Below are 17,924 nucleotides of genomic sequence, written 5' to 3'. Positions count from 1 at the left end.
AAGGTTGGAGAAATGTAATATTAAAAAAAAAAATGTTAAAAACATTATAGGAAATTGAAAAAAAAAAAAAAAAAAAACCTAAAGCTTGAAAGGCTTCAACGTTTTTTATTTATTTTATTTTATTTTATTTTATTTTTTCCTTTAAGCTGAAAAAGCTCACACAAAATCCTAAAACTGAATTTAAAAGGTTTTGGGTTAGACTTGATAATGGAACTAAATAAATAAGAGGTGAGCTAGATTAATTATACAGATTTATTATATGGTGATAGTGGAAGTAAATAAATAAGTAGTGAGCTGGATTTATTATAGAGTGATAGTGGAAGTAAATAAATAAATAGTGGATTGTATTTATAAGGCTGAAAATTGTAAAAATCATTTTAAAATTGTAGGACAAATTATATATATTTTTTAAAAATGACATGGCAGCTAATGTGGCGCAACATGAGAGCAGTAACATTAAATGCTACGCTTCAGCTTTTAGTAATATATAGATTGATTACTACTAGAAGTAGACCCACATGATCCATGGAAATATATAAATATTATGTAATGAGGTGTAATATATAAAAAGCAATAATTACTTCAAGTAATATTTATTTTTTTAAAAGATTTCTACAAGTAATTTTTATCCTTTTATCTCTACTATAGAAGCATTGGGTCTTGGAGCCCATTATTTATGTATAGAATGGATCTAAAGCCCAAGCCGAGGACAGATGGCGTCCGAAGAGGGGAAACATTGTTAAAAGAGCTCCTATTGGCTGGTGAAGAAGTCAATTTTGATTATAACAATTCAGAGGGTTGTGCCAAGGATGAGAGCCTCCTCAACTAACCAAGGTCGTGGTCCATAGAGGTGACCTATTGTCCAGGGGAACGTCCCAGGAACACTTAATTGATACAGATAGGCATTATGGGAACTCAGGACAAGGAAGTGTCCTGAAATATCTTAGGAGAAAGCTGCTGCCACCGCATTAAATGCTTTGTAGCTAACTCTCTGGCCGCATTAATGTGGAGATGATACTTGAACAATGGCTTTCAGCCTTACAGCTACTACATGGAGACTTATAGAAGGTACTGATGGGACAAGTATCAACACCAATCATCTGACATGCACGTGGAAGGTGAAGATAAGGAAAGACAATATAAAAGAAATGAGGGAGAAACGAGAAGGGGATTAGATATCAGAGAAGAAACACTGTAGTACTCTAGAACCAGTCTTGTAACCACATCTAAGAGCATTATATAAGAACCAGTATCCTCGGACATTACCGAGGACATTTTTTCTTTAGTCTAAACTTGTTTATCTTCACTCTTTAGTCACCAACCTACTTAACTTCTTGTTCAATTAACTAAAACCTAGTTTTCTAACCTATTTCTCTACAAATTTATTATTTTGGGTTTTTTGGGCCTAAGTTCATTCATATTTTGGGCTAAAAATTCAAATCTGGTCCTTACATCTACAAAGTATAAATATATCACATTATTATATTTTGTATGTTTGATTAATATTTTTTTAAGGTGAACTATATTTTTCTAACTTTTGTTGTAGTGTATGATATTTGATATACAACTAAACTATATAAATTTCAAATTTATTATTCAAATTTCTCATCTCTTAAGGAATAATGAGATTATCATAATAATACAAATTCATCACAAAATTACAACATTGTCTTAACCAAAATTAAGATGAAACAAAAGGAATAAAAGATAGACTTTATAATAATTTATCACTCAAAAAATTGGTAGGCATTTTCAAATTCATAGCCATGTAGATTGTGTTTTGATGTAAATTCAAATTCCTATTTCCAAAGTCTAAGTATAAGCTTTATGCCAGCAAACTTTTTTCGATTAGTCTAGGTGCTAGGGTTCTTCAAACTGTTCTTCTATCATTGATTTTCTTTCTACTCTTAGAATTGTCCCTTGAGTTATTTTTTCTTTGATGTTGTTTGTTATTTTTTTTTTCTTATGTTCATCATCATGAACACCATGCATTTTATTTCTTTGTTTTTTTTCATTGTGATTAATATTACTCTTATTACCTATCCCCAAAAAAAAAAAAAAAAAAATTTTTTTTTTTTTTTTTTTTTTATATATATATAGGATTTGAAATTTTCATTTGCTTTGGGGAGTTGGGAACTTTCGAATTGATAGTTTGGAATGATTCTGTTCCGACTAAAAGGCATGAATTTATTGAAATTGGAGATAAATAATTTTGTATCACTTTTATTTTAAAAATATCTTTTTTAATAATAAATGTAGTCACATACAAGGCACATGATCACAATTCGTCTATCAAAGATCCAAAATCTTAACATAGGGGTTAATTTGGATACTTGTAAGGTCTTAAGGGACAAAAAATTTAAATTGATAGTGCAAAAAATGTGTTAATTTGGATACTTGTAAGACTTTTATTTTTTTCATTCATATTTTTTTCATTAATATTTTTTTTTTTCATTTTTATTTATTTATTTATGAATGACAGGTAACGTATAGTGGAGGACAAGGATTGTTGATTGCATTTTCACAAATCCACGGGCCAAACACCTCAAAGTTAATTATGACCGCAATTTACCTACTTGTATTGGTGAACTGTTTATGTACATTCCAAGTTTACGCCATGGTTGTTTTTGACAACTTGGAAGTTAGATACACAAGCATGAAAAATCAGCCATGCCCAAGATGGGTTCGCACGTGCCTTCGCATTTTCTATGGAGGGTTGGCTTTCTTTCTTTCTGTGACTTTTCCATTTTTGGGAAGCCTAGCACCTTTAGTTGGAGGTGCAACATTGCCTTTAACTTTTGCTTATCCATGTTTCATGTGGATTGCAATGAGGAAACCTCGACCAAATGGTTTTGTTTGGATTACAAATATGGGTTTAGGTTGCCTTGGCATTGTCTTGACTATTCTAATAGTTATTGCAGCGGCTTGGACCTTAACTGATAAAGGCCTAAAAGCCAACTTCTACAAGCCTTAATGACAGATACATTTGTAAGAAATTAAACCAATAACCATTTTGGATGTATAAATGGGCCTTAGGGAATTACTTATTCAATTGGCCATCTTGTGTTTTTTTTTTTAAAAGATAATTTCAACTTGGCATCCATTTTTGATAATATAGCTTTTTATCATCGGACAAAAACTTCAATTAGTTTATGTTAATTGTTCTTTATATAGGTATATACAAAGCAAGTTATATATATATATGTGGGGGGAGAAAAACCCAACCCAACTTATTGGGCCCAAGGCCCTGAATGAGGAACACTCTTAGTCCGAGGAGGTGTGACCTTCAGTCAGAGGCCCACGTCAAAAGGGGATGCCTTGAGACAAGCCCGCATACCATCCGAGGAGATGCTCATATGTCCGAGTAGTCCTGCATCTTCGGATCCGAAGAGGCCAGACCCAACACGAGTATGGGAGGTTCAAGCGATTTATTTGACAAGTGTCAAGAGGGAGAGGGACCTCGGACACACATAAGGATAACCGGAGCAGAGAAATATCAAGGAGGCATACTTCAACCACCACATTTAATGCACTGCACCTACCTTCTTGGCCGCATTTATGTGGATAGGACCTCTGAACAGTGCTACCGCCACTCACATAAGGTTAAAAGTGGGGTGATGGGACATGCACTCAAGTGGATGCCTGGATGATAAACAAGTGGACGAAGGAGATGTAAGAAGACAATGCTATATAAGGGAAGGGTGCCTCTGATAGGGGGGGATCGAAAAACAGGAGAGAAAAAGGATATAGGAAATGGTTGTAGCCCCAGGAATTGTAACCTTAGATGGTCAATGAAAAACATCTCTTCGGACGGAGTACTCATATTAGTCCGAGAGCACATTAATTCAATTCCTCCCAATTGGTGTTGTTGTTTAATACTGTTATTTTCATTATTAGCCTAGCCCTTTCACCCATTCTCTACAAAATTTATTGTTTTGTGCTCGGTGGGCTCCTAATCCATACTTCCTTGGGCATGGGCCGCAAAAACTGACCCTACAATATATATATATATATATATTTATTTTTTTTGAGAAAAAGGTAAATTGTTGTTTCTCAAAATTTAGAATAGGGAGAATAAAGTTTAAGAAGAGAAAATAAGGTAGAAAATAAGTGGATGATGTAGCCGCTATTGTCGCTCATTAAGAGCGTGGCAACAATAAATTCTATGCTTTAACTTTGAGAGAGAGAGAGAGATATATATAATATATATATATATATATTATTTGCTTTAATTAATTAAGATAGTGTGCTTATATTTCACCTTCCCTTTAATCCTCCAATTCCTTATTTAAAAAATTATATAAATTCCATGTATTACACATCTAACTAAAAATGACAAAATTTGGTTACAAACTTAGTTGTACCTTAAGACCACAACTTCTACTAAAAAATAACATGACTACATATTTTCGAAATCAACCGTTGAATTATATGTTTTTATATTTACCAACACACATATCAAATTTTATGTTAATCAGATTTATAAACTTATTTTTTATGCATAATTTTATATTACAAAAATTTGAAATTGAAACATTTGGCTGATAACATAATTATTGATCTTTGATCTTTTGAAAATTTTGCAAGTATAGAAAAAAAAAAGAAAATCTAGCGGTGAATTTGTCAAAATTCACATCCAATAAAATGATATTGAGTGGAGTAAATTTAGTCTTAGGCTATAATCAAGTTTGTTGTCAAACTTTATTCAACTAAAAATATAATAGAATTGGAGGATCCTTCCCCCCTTCTCTTCTTCGCTAGGATTTAATCACATATACTGGCCTAACTCTACTTTTATTAGTATACTTGGTGGATTGGCATCTTGTGAGTCTAAGATTGTTTTGGTCACTTTTATGTCATTACTAGAAAGTCAATCTCATACGGGAGGCTATACTGATTTGACCAGTGAACGATATATTTCAGTACTGATCGATACCAGTACTGTTTCAAATTTACCTTTATTTTTATATTATAAATATATATATATATTATATATATATTATGTATGTGTGTGTATATTATAATAAAGATAAAAGTTTAGCATAAAATATTACCTCAATTCAGAACAAATTATTTATGGTTTAGACTTTAGCATCAATTAAAAAAAAATAAACACACACACACNAAAAAAAAAAAAAAAAAAAAAAAAAAAAAAAAAAAAAAAAAAAAAAAAAAAAGGTAAGTTGTAATATAATATATGGAAAATGGAGAGGATACCATTTGTATAAGATGACGAGCAAATAGTCAATTGGATTTTTTAAGGAGTTTAACTCCTTTTTAATTCAAGTTTGACAAATTGTTATAATGCTTTTTGAACGTTAAAATCAAATAAAGTAACTCTCTAAATATGTCTTTTGACCCACTTATTGATTCGTGTTCATTTTTTAAATACTTTTCACAATTTTTATTGAAATTCACAAGAACTCTCTCAAGATTACTACTTGAAGAATACTTGGCTTAGCTATATCCTGGAACATATTTACAATAAGCAAAGTGTTAGTGCCCCTAAACCCTTTTTTATCCAACTATTTAATGTTATTCCTGTATTGTATTATATACATATTCCCAACATTAACATCAAGAAAGGATGAAAATACAATCTTGCATTAAAGAGTCCTGTACAAAGTTGTCAATACCATATCAGAGGCAATTTTAGTTTGGATAAGAGAATGAAATATTTTAGTACGAATTAATATTGGTATTTTTATATTACCATAATTCATATAAATAGAATTTAAAATACACATATTTTAATTCATAACAATCGAATTAATATTTATATACACAATTCTCTGTTACTTCCATAATTGATTTTATTTTTGATAGATTAAATGTGTTTTAATCCTAGGATATCTTAACCTAGTGAAGACTTAAATATTGTATAAATTATAATCATTAAAAAGCGAGATCCCATGAGCTATAGAAGCAAGAAAAAAGAACACAATCAAATCCCCCGACCTTGTACGCAAAGGTATGCGTCACAGATGCAAATGCAATCTTGAACACACTTTTCTGTAACTCATACCTTTCCTGGCCCCATACTATAAAAAATAAATGATACTACATCATGCCAACCCAAAGACAAAACCCTCATAAAAAAAAATTGAATTTGAATATCGTCCAATAATAAGACTCATTACATCTTGGTAGTTTTTAAAATAATGCATCACACAAAACAAAAAAGAAAAGAAAAAACAAATACATTGCATTGAAAGTTAATATGAGCAAGACTTATGATTGAGTGGAGTAGTAATTGGTTTCTAGTTTACACACTAAAATAGATTAAGCTGAAACTTTCTTACTCTATATATGTGTGACTAATGGTCTGTTTAGGATCCGCTTATTTTATTGAAACTGAAAACTTTATGCTAAAAGTAGTAAATAAAGGTAAAAGTTAGTTGAAATAGTACCGTGAGACCCATGAATAGTATCAAAAAGTGCAGTGGGGCCTATAAATAGTAGCAAAAAATAAGCTAAATAGTAAAACTCCATTTGACATGATTAATTTTGCCAACTTATTTTATTATTTCACTTATTTTGTTATTATTCATGAATCTCACTGCACTTTTTGGTATTATTCATGGGCTCCACGATACTATTTCAGTTAACTTTTACCTTTATCTACAGAACTTTTACCTTTATCTACAGTACTTTCAGCAAAAAGTTTTCAGTTTTAGTAAAATAAACAGATTCAAACAAACCCTAAGTGTTAGTTAGGCATGATTAATTTTGCCAACTTATTTTACTATTCAGCTTATTTTTGGTACTATTCATAAGTCCCATTGCACTTTTTGGTACTATTTATGAGTCCCACTGTACTATTTCAGCTAATTTTTTCCTTTATTTACAGTATTTTCAATAAAAATTTTCAGTTTTAGCAAAATAAGCGAATTTCAAACAGACCAAAAAGAAAGTTACTTTTTAAAGGTTTCTTTGAAATCTGCATTTTGTTGAAACTGAAAACTTTTTGCTGAAAGTACTGTAGATAAAAGTAAAAAATAAAAATTATAAATAAATAAATAAATAAAACTTTAATAAAATTTTAATTTATGAATGACTCAAAAGTTTTAATTTATGACAAAAAGTACTTGTTTGAGTTTTTTTTTTTTTTTTTTTTTTTTTTTTTTTACTTTAAGAATTTTGTTATATTTAGCTTGGCCACCGTACAAAAATTTCCTAGCTCCGCCACTAGTTGTGTACGTGAAACTTCTTAAAAAATTCTGATTCCAGGGTTGAAAATTTGAAAGCAACTCTCTTTGAACTTCAATCTCAATTATTAAAGTACAATTATATGGGTTTCAGATATCAATCAATATTTATATCCTTAACTAAACAATAGATTTATTTAACACAGGCAGAATGTAAGAGTGTACAAGTTCTCCACGAGAACCAGTAGCCATTAATCATTATATATATACCAGCAATCGCTAGCTTAATATTTGCACGGTGCTCATTCTCTATATTTTCAATATAGCTTTTGAACTCAAAGCAGAGAGGAAGGTATCCTTGGGAGAAGTGGTAGAATTAAAAAGTAGTCAAGTCATTCCACTCGCAACTTCACCTTTAGATACCAATACTGAAGCAGAGGCAATGCAAACGATATCCATAAAAAAAAAAAAAAAACAACAACAACAACAATGACGACGACCACAACAACAACAACAACAATATAAAAAATAGAAAGCTTAATTGTTCATTGCATACTAAGAAAACAAATAATACTAATAAGCTAATGCAAATAAATTACCATTCTGCCCTTACAAAAATTCTAAAATTACAAAACTAAAAAAAATAAAAAATAAAAACTTTTTTCTGTACCGGTCAATACACCCAATACCGGCCATTGTTGCCCGAAATTGGCCGATATGAATGGTACACGGCCAATACGGCCAGTATTTAAACCGGTACAAGACGTTGGCATTTCGATATTGATATACATGCCGGTATGGTATATACTGGCTAGTACCGATACGATATTGACTACACTAGTCTTTACACGTTATAATAAAATTTTTATATTAAAATTGTGAACAAAGAATTTAAATTTCATTAAAAAAAAAATGAAGAACTTATATAATCTTTGTTACTTTTTTTATCAACAAATAGACAACAGCTAAATTGTTAAGTCGATGATAGACGATAAAATGGTGTCAATGGTTGACCTGCGTAAATAACAAATTATTGATTAGTTAAGAAAAAATTATGAAAAAGATTAACAAATTATTAATTTGTCAAGAAAAAATTATGAAAAAAATTATGTATGTACTATATAGTATTACTCTATGGTTATGTGGAAAAAATTTTGTAAACCATTCATAGTATGTGGTAGATTATTGGAAGTGCACTACACGTGAAATATACAAGAATTGAATAATGTGAATATGTGATACAAGTTATTTGAAAAATCAGTTAGCATTTAATCTTGGTAAGTCGTTTGTAAACATTTTCAAAAAAATAATATCCCTCAAGGGAATGGTTTGTGTCTAGTGGCCAATTTCACTGGACATGTCTAAGATTAGACACGTATCTGCATTGCAACGTGTCCAATAGAACTGACCACTAGACATAAGCGTCATCCATCCCTCAATTACCACTGTGGTTCCAAATTAAACTTTCCAGGACATACTTTAGTTATGTAAACTCTTTTTATAGCTATTTATCATCATATTAAGACACTAATCAGTTTTTAGTGTAGGCAGAAATTAAATCTCAAATATATTATTCAACCATCAAAGACTTTACCAGTTGAGCTAACTAGGGTCCATTTCTTCTAGAGCTAAAAAGAAAAAAAGAAAAATAATTTCACAACAACTCTTTGCCCCTGAGGCTTAGATTAATGAGTTTCTAAATATAGAATTTCGAACCTTTTTTTTTTTTAATACAGAATTTCGAACTTAATGGATGCACTAATGGATGAGGGCCTGAGGGGTCATCTGGGCAATTATTGAATATCGATAAAACGTTTATCAAATATTCAGGAAAGAGATTGAGGATACAGCATGATTCTATTTGATCTTTGTCAACACAGGACTCGAATAAAAGTTTTGTACTTCTTGTTTTAGAAAAAATTGCAAGGGCGCATTAGAGGTTTACTAATATAACCAGAATCAATTTCTCCTTTTCTAAAACAACTATGGTCTAGGGGCTTACTCAAGTCGTCTGTTCCTAGGACTCCATTTTTTTAGCTAGTTCTGGGTTATAATGTTATATATTGTGTGGAGAAACTGGCTAATCCCTACATGAATGAAGAATAACATATACCTCTACTCCTATTGTTGTGGAATAAAAACGTCTTAAACGATATAGTATCTTTAATCATCTTGAAATATTAGTTAGATTACATTTTCTTCCTCTACCGTTCATGTTTGAAAAAATTTCAAGATGGATAAAGTGCAACTTAAATCCAATCCATACATATGTGACTATGTCATTTTGAATTAGTTATGGATCAATTACAACTTAAATCCAACTCACATATACAGTGTCTAAATTATTTTTTAGGATTTAAAAAAAGGAAAATTTTAAATTTACATTGTACAATCTTACATTGATATTACAATGTAAACCTATTATTACCCATTTAGAAAAAAATATATATATATATGCCGTAATATAGCAAATTTTTTATTTTTTTATTTTTTATAATGAATAAGCAAAACAGTTAAAAACTATGCATTACAAAAAAGTAAGCAAAACAGAAGCTATGAATATATATTTCAGAATTTGGTAGACAGTTAAATTTGATTCATAGACTAAGTCGAATTGATCCGTTGTAAGGTTAAAACTGTTTTCATATGACCCTTTCCTGTTCTGATCTATGTTCGTAGGTTTAAAACTGAAGATATTTGTTATTTTCTGAATGTTTTCTCAAGCTTTTCAACAAAAACCTTCTTGATTGAGCTTCAACCACAAACAAATTTTCCTATATCTAAGGTTCAACATCTTTTTCTCTTATATTAACAAGCTTTTGAACAAAAACTCTGTACCCTAATCCATTCGTGTCTTTAAATATTTAGAAACACAACATCTGCAATCCAATTAATGCAAACACAATACTCTCATTTCTCTGCCAACATACTCTTCTAGCCATCTTTGCTTTCGTAATAGAGCGACTAAATTTTACGCTGACCATCTTTGTTAATTCAATTTACAATACTATAGAACCAATAATGACGGGGCCAGCAATGAGTAGCAGTGGGCTGTTCCAATTTTTGGTGCAAGTGATAAAAGGACGATGGTTCACTGTGTTTGCCTCCTTGTTTATTATGGCAGGGGGTGGTGCAACTTACATATTTAGAAACTATTCACAAGCAATTGTAGATGCTCTTGGATATGACGAGGCAGATATCAATACGATGAGCTTTTACAAGGACGTTGGTGCACATGTGGCAATCGTGGCAGGCCTAATTGGTGAGGTAATACCATCATCGCTCATGCTTTTCATTGGTGCAGTCATGAACTTTGGAGGCTACTTCATGATATGGTTGGCAGTCAAAGGCAAAATCGCCAAGCCACATATTTGGCAAATGTGCCTCTTCATTGCAATAGGAGCTGATTCTCAGAATTTCACAAATACAGCAGCTGTTGTCACTTGTGTCAAGAACTTCCCCGAAAGCCGAGGGGTTGTGATTGGTCTTCTAAAGGGTCTTGTTGGACTTAGCGGAGCTATTTTGACACAACTTCACCTTGGAATCTATGGAAATGATTTGGATTCCCTTATCTTACTCATTGGATGGGCGCCAGCGATGGTAGCATTGTTGTTTATGTTCACAATTCGGTTAATGAAGACTGAAAGGCAACGAAACGAGCTGAGAGTGTATTTGCATTTCTTCTATATGACAATCTTACTTGCAATCTTTCTCATGGCCGTGACATTACTTAGGAAATATATTGATTTCCCTGAAGCATTCAACGTTGAAAGTGCTATAATGGTTACTGCCTTGCTCGTACTCCCTATCTATATTGTCATTAGAGAAGAGGCAATCTCATGGAAGCTCAAGAGAAGGCAATTGAATAATCTTCCTACCGAGGTAATCGTTGAGGAACCACAAGCTTTGCCAGAACATTCATCTGGTAATAACAACCATGAGCAAGAAAACAATGAGAAAGTTTCATCTTGTTTTGCAAACATTTTCAACAAGCCAGAAAGAGGAGAAGACTACACAATTCTACAAGCAATCCTAAGTGTTGACATGTTATATATATTCATTATGTCACTATGTGGACTTGGGACATGCTTAACAGTCATAGACAATTTCAGGGCCATTGGTGAGGCTAAGAAATTACAATCCCGGACCATAAGTTCTATCATAACCCTTATAAGCATATGGAATTACTTTGGGAGGGTCTATGCTGGTTTTGTATCAGAGCTTTTATTACTAAAATGGAAATTTCCTCGAACCAAAATGATGGCTTTTTCACTCTTCATCTCATGCATTGGAACCCTCCTCATTGCCTTTCCAATAATCCCTGGTTCATACTATATGTCATCACTGCTCGTTGGGTTTTCATATGGTGCACAAGTCACATTGCTTTTCACAATCATTTCCGAGCTCTTTGGCCTTAAGTACTACTCCACTCTATTCAATTGTGCACAATTGGTAAGCCCGCTTGGGGGATTCTTACTAAATTCAATGCTCGTTAAATCCTTCTACAAAAGAGAGGCATTGAAGGATGCTGCACTTGGACCTGATGGGACTTATCCAAAGGACCCGACCTGCATCGGTGACCATTGTTTCAGGTTATCTTTCTCAATTTTGGCTTGTGTCACATTCGCAGGAATTCTTGCTTCCCTAATTTTGACATGGAGGACAAAAGATTTTTACAAAGGTGACATATATAAGAAGTTTAAAGTTGACAAGAGCAAAAATAGCCCAGTTGACAGTGTCAAGACGTATAATGGAGAAACATATGTGAAGTTTAATTAAAAAAAAAAAAAAAAAAATTATGCCGTAATATAGCAAATTTTTTATTTTTTTATTTTTTATAATGAATAAGCAAAACAGTTAAAAACTATGCATTACAAAAAAGTAAGCAAAACAGAAGCTATGAATATATATTTCAGAATTTGGTAGACAGTTAAATTTGATTCATAGACTAAGTCGAATTGATCCGTTGTAAGGTTAAAACTGTTTTCATATGACCCTTTCCTGTTCTGATCTATGTTCGTAGGTTTAAAACTGAAGATATTTGTTATTTTCTGAATGTTTTCTCAAGCTTTTCAACAAAAACCTTCTTGATTGAGCTTCAACCACAAACAAATTTTCCTATATCTAAGGTTCAACATCTTTTTCTCTTATATTAACAAGCTTTTGAACAAAAACTCTGTACCCTAATCCATTCCTGTCTTTAAATATTTAGAAACACAACATCTGCAATCCAATTAATGCAAACACAATACTCTCATTTCTCTGCCAACATACTCTTCTAGCCATCTTTGCTTTCGTAATAGAGCGACTAAATTTTACGCTGACCATCTTTGTTAATTCAATTTACAATACTATAGAACCAATAATGACGGGGCCAGCAATGAGTAGCAGTGGGCTGTTCCAATTTTTGGTGCAAGTGATAAAAGGACGATGGTTCACTGTGTTTGCCTCCTTGTTTATTATGGCAGGGGGTGGTGCAACTTACATATTTAGAAACTATTCACAAGCAATTGTAGATGCTCTTGGATATGACGAGGCAGATATCAATACGATGAGCTTTTACAAGGACGTTGGTGCACATGTGGCAATCGTGGCAGGCCTAATTGGTGAGGTAATGCCATCATCGCTCATGCTTTTCATTGGTGCAGTCATGAACTTTGGAGGCTACTTCATGATATGGTTGGCAGTCAAAGGCAAAATCGCCAAGCCACATATTTGGCAAATGTGCCTCTTCATTGCAATAGGAGCTGATTCTCAGAATTTCACAAATACAGCAGCTGTTGTCACTTGTGTCAAGAACTTCCCCGAAAGCCGAGGGGTTGTGATTGGTCTTCTAAAGGGTCTTGTTGGACTTAGCGGAGCTATTTTGACACAACTTCACCTTGGAATCTATGGAAATGATTTGGATTCCCTTATCTTACTCATTGGATGGGCGCCAGCGATGGTAGCATTGTTGTTTATGTTCACAATTCGGTTAATGAAGACTGAAAGGCAACGAAACGAGCTGAGAGTGTATTTGCATTTCTTCTATATGACAATCTTACTTGCAATCTTTCTCATGGCCGTGACATTACTTAGGAAATATATTGATTTCCCTGAAGCATTCAACGTTGAAAGTGCTATAATGGTTACTGCCTTGCTCGTACTCCCTATCTATATTGTCATTAGAGAAGAGGCAATCTCATGGAAGCTCAAGAGAAGGCAATTGAATAATCTTCCTACCGAGGTAATCGTTGAGGAACCACAAGCTTTGCCAGAACATTCATCTGGTAATAACAACCATGAGCAAGAAAACAATGAGAAAGTTTCATCTTGTTTTGCAAACATTTTCAACAAGCCAGAAAGAGGAGAAGACTACACAATTCTACAAGCAATCCTAAGTGTTGACATGTTATATATATTCATTATGTCACTATGTGGACTCGGGACATGCTTAACAGTCATAGACAATTTCAGGGCCATTGGTGAGGCTAAGAAATTACAATCCCGGACCATAAGTTCTATCATAACCCTTATAAGCATATGGAATTACTTTGGGAGGGTCTATGCTGGTTTTGTATCAGAGCTTTTATTACTAAAATGGAAATTTCCTCGAACCAAAATGATGGCTTTTTCACTCTTCATCTCATGCATTGGAACCCTCCTCATTGCCTTTCCAATAATCCCTGGTTCATACTATATGTCATCACTGCTCGTTGGGTTTTCATATGGTGCACAAGTCACATTGCTTTTCACAATCATTTCCGAGCTCTTTGGCCTTAAGTACTACTCCACTCTATTCAACTGTGCACAATTGGTAAGCCCGCTTGGGGGATTCTTACTAAATTCAATGCTCGTTAAATCCTTCTACAAAAGAGAGGCATTGAAGGATGCTGCACTTGGACCTGATGGGACTTATCCAAAGGACCCGACCTGCATCGGTGACCATTGTTTCAGGTTATCTTTCTCAATTTTGGCTTGTGTCACATTCGCAGGAATTCTTGCTTCCCTAATTTTGACATGGAGGACAAAAGATTTTTACAAAGGTGACATATATAAGAAGTTTAAAGTTGACAAGAGCAAAAATAGCCCAGTTGACAGTGTCAAGACGTATAATGGAGAAACATATGTGAAGTTTAATAAGACCAACAAGGTCACACCAGAGACAGAGATGGCTCAACAGTCACACACCCTTAGTGGACGATAATGTATAGAACTCTCACAGAACTTGGGAGGAATGGAATGAGAAAAAAGAAAACTGCTCAAGAGAATAATAGGCAATTTGGGTTGGGTCCATTGGCATTATCATTTGATTGGTAATTTTAATTTTCAAAATGTACCAAGTCCTCTCTTTTTTTCTTTTTTTAGCACAGCAAGGATTGTTTAAGTTTTGGGTTTGTGAATAGCAATCATTTTTTAATAAATTTACAAAATCTTTATTACTACTCAGTGATAGTGTCCATGCTTATTTAAAGTCCATTGTCCCCCAAAAGCAAATTCCATTATAAACATGTCTTAGCTGAGCTCCCTGATCAACATATGTGAAATGCACTAAGGTGGATTAATGTAATACCTGATGATTGAATTATCACTAAATTAAATTAGTGGGAGTCATGGAAAAAATTTTAGAAGAGCATATCATATTCTAGATAATTTTAAATATAAAATTTATAATAATATATTTATACAATTGTCATAGGTGTACTCCATAAATCATAGTCAAATTATTAGAGTTTTGGTATGACACTAAAAGTTGGAACTTTTGGAGACAACAACAGCATCCAATTTTGAAACAGTAAAAATAAATAAATAAATAAAGCTAAATTGAGACTAGTGCAGGATTCAGCTGAACTGTTCCATATGGGAATGTTGTTATTTGACATTCTAGATTTTTATGCAATCCAAGTGTCCAACTCGTTTTGCTAGGGCAATTTGTACAGCTCCAACAACACCCAATTGTTTTTGTTGATTGTTGGTTTTACCCTCGTATTGCAATATGTTAGCGTACACTTCATTTAAAGTAATAGCCTACAAATTTCTTTAGCATTTGAGTTGGCTTACGAAGACCAGGTGAGTAAATTGGTAAAGTGATAAAATTTAAACCACAAATAGACACTATTAAAATGAGCATAATCACATGTAAGTTTACTGTAATTTCTCCCTTCTAATTATAAAATTATCAACAACAAAAAAATTATTCATTTGTTAATACAATTTTTGTTGAGTACTATGAAAATTACTTTTAAATATAATAGGGCATAAAAATCATTTACATAAATTATAATTTCTTTTGCTTCATTTTTTATACAAACCAAACAAAGAAATATTATATTCATTTTTTTTTCTATTTTTCTATTCCGGCTAAACAAAGATATGGTAAAACAAAACAACAAAAAGCATTTTCTTTCTTCCCATTATTCTACCCTATATTTTATGTTTCTCACATTTTCATCCTCTCAACCAAATATGTCCTAAATTAGACATGTAGTGTGCAAACGCGCTTCCCAACGCATGTTTTGCGTTTTAGTAGTTTTTTTTTTTCTTTTTTTGAGCTGAAATGTTTGTGCACTATTCACGAACCTATAAATTTCATTTTTCAACAACTTTTTTATTAAAAATAGGTCCTACGGTGCTATTCACATATTTAAAAATTATTTTGCTAAAGAATTTTTCGGTTTTCAGTTTTCAGTTTTTAGCTGTATCCAAACAGACCCGTAAACCTCATAAATACATTGTCAACTCACTCATATTCCTTCCACTTTGTTGTGAAATAGCAAAAACTCTAATATTAATTTCTATAATTTGGGGCTAACAGAATCACATTTATATGAACAAGAAAATAAAACATCTACACAAAATAACAATATTTATAACTTGGTTCAGCCAACTTCATGTCTATGTCAAAATCTCACAACCAAAGTCCACCATCAATGACATGGATTTCAGCTACAATTAATCAAATCGCACAACACTCACAAACCCAAAGCCCCAACACACTCACATAACAACAAACTCTAAACACAACCATAGATATTTTTCAACCCCAAAAATCTACCAAATTACGCTATGAAGAAACTCACTTCATGTTCTTCTTAGAGCATTCTCCTCACTCCATATAAGAAAACCTTTTGGACAAAAGCCACCAAACCCTTTGTAACAATGCCTATTTATAAGGTTTCAGTTCTATTTCTTAATGAACAAGGAATAAACAATTACTTCTTCCATGAGAAAACCATTTTCCTTTCATACCATGGAAATACTTGTCTTTCACACCAAGAAAAAACAATTCCTTCCATGCCAAGGGAACCCAAGCCAAATCTAATTAAGAAAGCAAATTTATAACCACTCTTTTCATTTGGTTAATCTTCTCTCTCTATTTTAAACCAATAAATGCATGCATATAAAGCTCATCTCAAGCTTTTTTCAATAATTGATTATTTGTTCGGAAGACTCCAATTGAGAGGTTAATATAACATATATGGATATCACTTAAACCAAAAGTTTAAACTAATGAATTTGGATTCAATTATGTTATAATAATCACTCACTTTTTCTTATTAGTATCCAATGTCAGACTTCACAACTCAACTAACTGCATTACTCAAAAGTGAATCATCCAACATGTAGATTTCGAATCAATTGCATCCAACTGTCCGGGTGTGAGTTGGACATCCCTAGTACTGATTATAAATGCATGGCTTTATGGCATTGGTGTCATCTATGATAAAACATCAATCGAGTTGGGCAATATTAATCCACCATCTAATTGAAAAAGACTCGACTCTATGGTCGTACTTCTGTTTTGAGTTGTCAATTGGAATCGATGGGTTCTATTGAGTGAGGGAGGCAGAACAATGCATAATGAGAGAATGGAAGGCACAAAACTATGCCTAGATCTGACCTCCCCCATATGATATAGCCTCACAAAGATGGTGGCAATTGACAATTGAGACTTTAGAATTGATTTCTTATAATGGCGGCAACAAACGACAAAGCTTAGATTAGATCTAATCCTCCCATGATTGACAAGACGCAATTGGTTCTGGTTCAACAATTTAACTCCGTCCAACTCATCAACATTCTATACCCAACTGAAATTGGTTCGATTTCACTACCTAAAACCCAATACCAACCGAAGCATTAGCTAAAATAATCCAAAATAGGTCATATCAATCAGGTGGGTCTGAGTTATTAATCAATTGTTTATACAACCCTAATTACTGGTTAATTACTCCGTAGTTTAGGGCTACTTGACAATAAAGCAGGAAGGTCAAGAGTATTTTTATAGCTCAACTTGCTGAGTTATCAAGTTGAGTGTATTCTGATATGCGTTTTTTAGCTGTACCAAACTAATAACTACCCCTCATGTAGTAAAAAAAACGTAAAAATCTACGACCACTCACATTTGATCCCTTATTTTATTTGCCAGCTTTGATCTTAAACAATTGCCATTTCCATTGTAGTTGTGGTCCAAAAACTTTTCTTTTTAATCTCTAGTGGTCCAATCACTTTTTCCCAATTCCCACCGCTTAAATTAATTAATTATTATCCATTCCTTTCTTTTTGAGAATCTTAATAGAATTATTATTATTATCCTTTTCCATCATTGTTTTTGTGGTACCAAAAAAAAAAATCTTTGTAAAACCAAATTCCAATAACGAAAATGAAAAAGTTAAAAATAATAGCTATAATTATTAGAAATGTACACGCATTAAATGACAACAACAAGGACTAAAATAAGAAATAACAACAACAACAACAACAATATGCACAACCCCTGCCCCATCATCATGCCCC

The 17,924-nt window shown here is 32.7% G+C and overlaps 2 protein-coding genes across 2 annotated transcripts; both read left to right on the top strand.

The window, feature by feature from the left end:
- The first annotated feature begins 10,063 nt into the window (after positions 1–10,063).
- On the top strand, positions 10,064–11,927 carry LOC111986688 (uncharacterized membrane protein YMR155W). The gene has a single exon (XM_024018368.2). The coding sequence runs from the start codon at positions 10,170–10,172 to the stop codon at positions 11,925–11,927; it is 1,758 nt and encodes a 585-aa protein (XP_023874136.2). The 5' UTR covers positions 10,064–10,169.
- Positions 11,928–12,299: 372 nt separating this feature from the next.
- Positions 12,300–14,334, top strand: LOC136069509 (uncharacterized membrane protein YMR155W-like). The gene has a single exon (XM_065778126.1). The coding sequence runs from the start codon at positions 12,514–12,516 to the stop codon at positions 14,332–14,334; it is 1,821 nt and encodes a 606-aa protein (XP_065634198.1). The 5' UTR covers positions 12,300–12,513.
- Positions 14,335–17,924: the final 3,590 nt, after the last annotated feature.

The sequence above is a fragment of the Quercus suber genome, unplaced genomic scaffold (genome assembly GCF_002906115.3).
Source record: "Quercus suber isolate HL8 unplaced genomic scaffold, Cork oak 2.0 scaffold_174, whole genome shotgun sequence".
In the NCBI taxonomy this organism is placed as follows: Eukaryota; Viridiplantae; Streptophyta; class Magnoliopsida; order Fagales; family Fagaceae; genus Quercus; species Quercus suber.
Note: the sequence above shows the minus strand (reverse complement) of the source record. Positions and strands in the feature narration are given on the sequence as shown.

Excerpts from the sequence above, each read along its gene's own strand:
- LOC136069509 (XM_065778126.1), top strand. The coding sequence starts at position 12,514 with ATGACGGGGCCAGCAATGAGTAGCAGTGGGCTGTTCCAATTTTTGGTG.
- LOC111986688 (XM_024018368.2), top strand. The coding sequence starts at position 10,170 with ATGACGGGGCCAGCAATGAGTAGCAGTGGGCTGTTCCAATTTTTGGTG.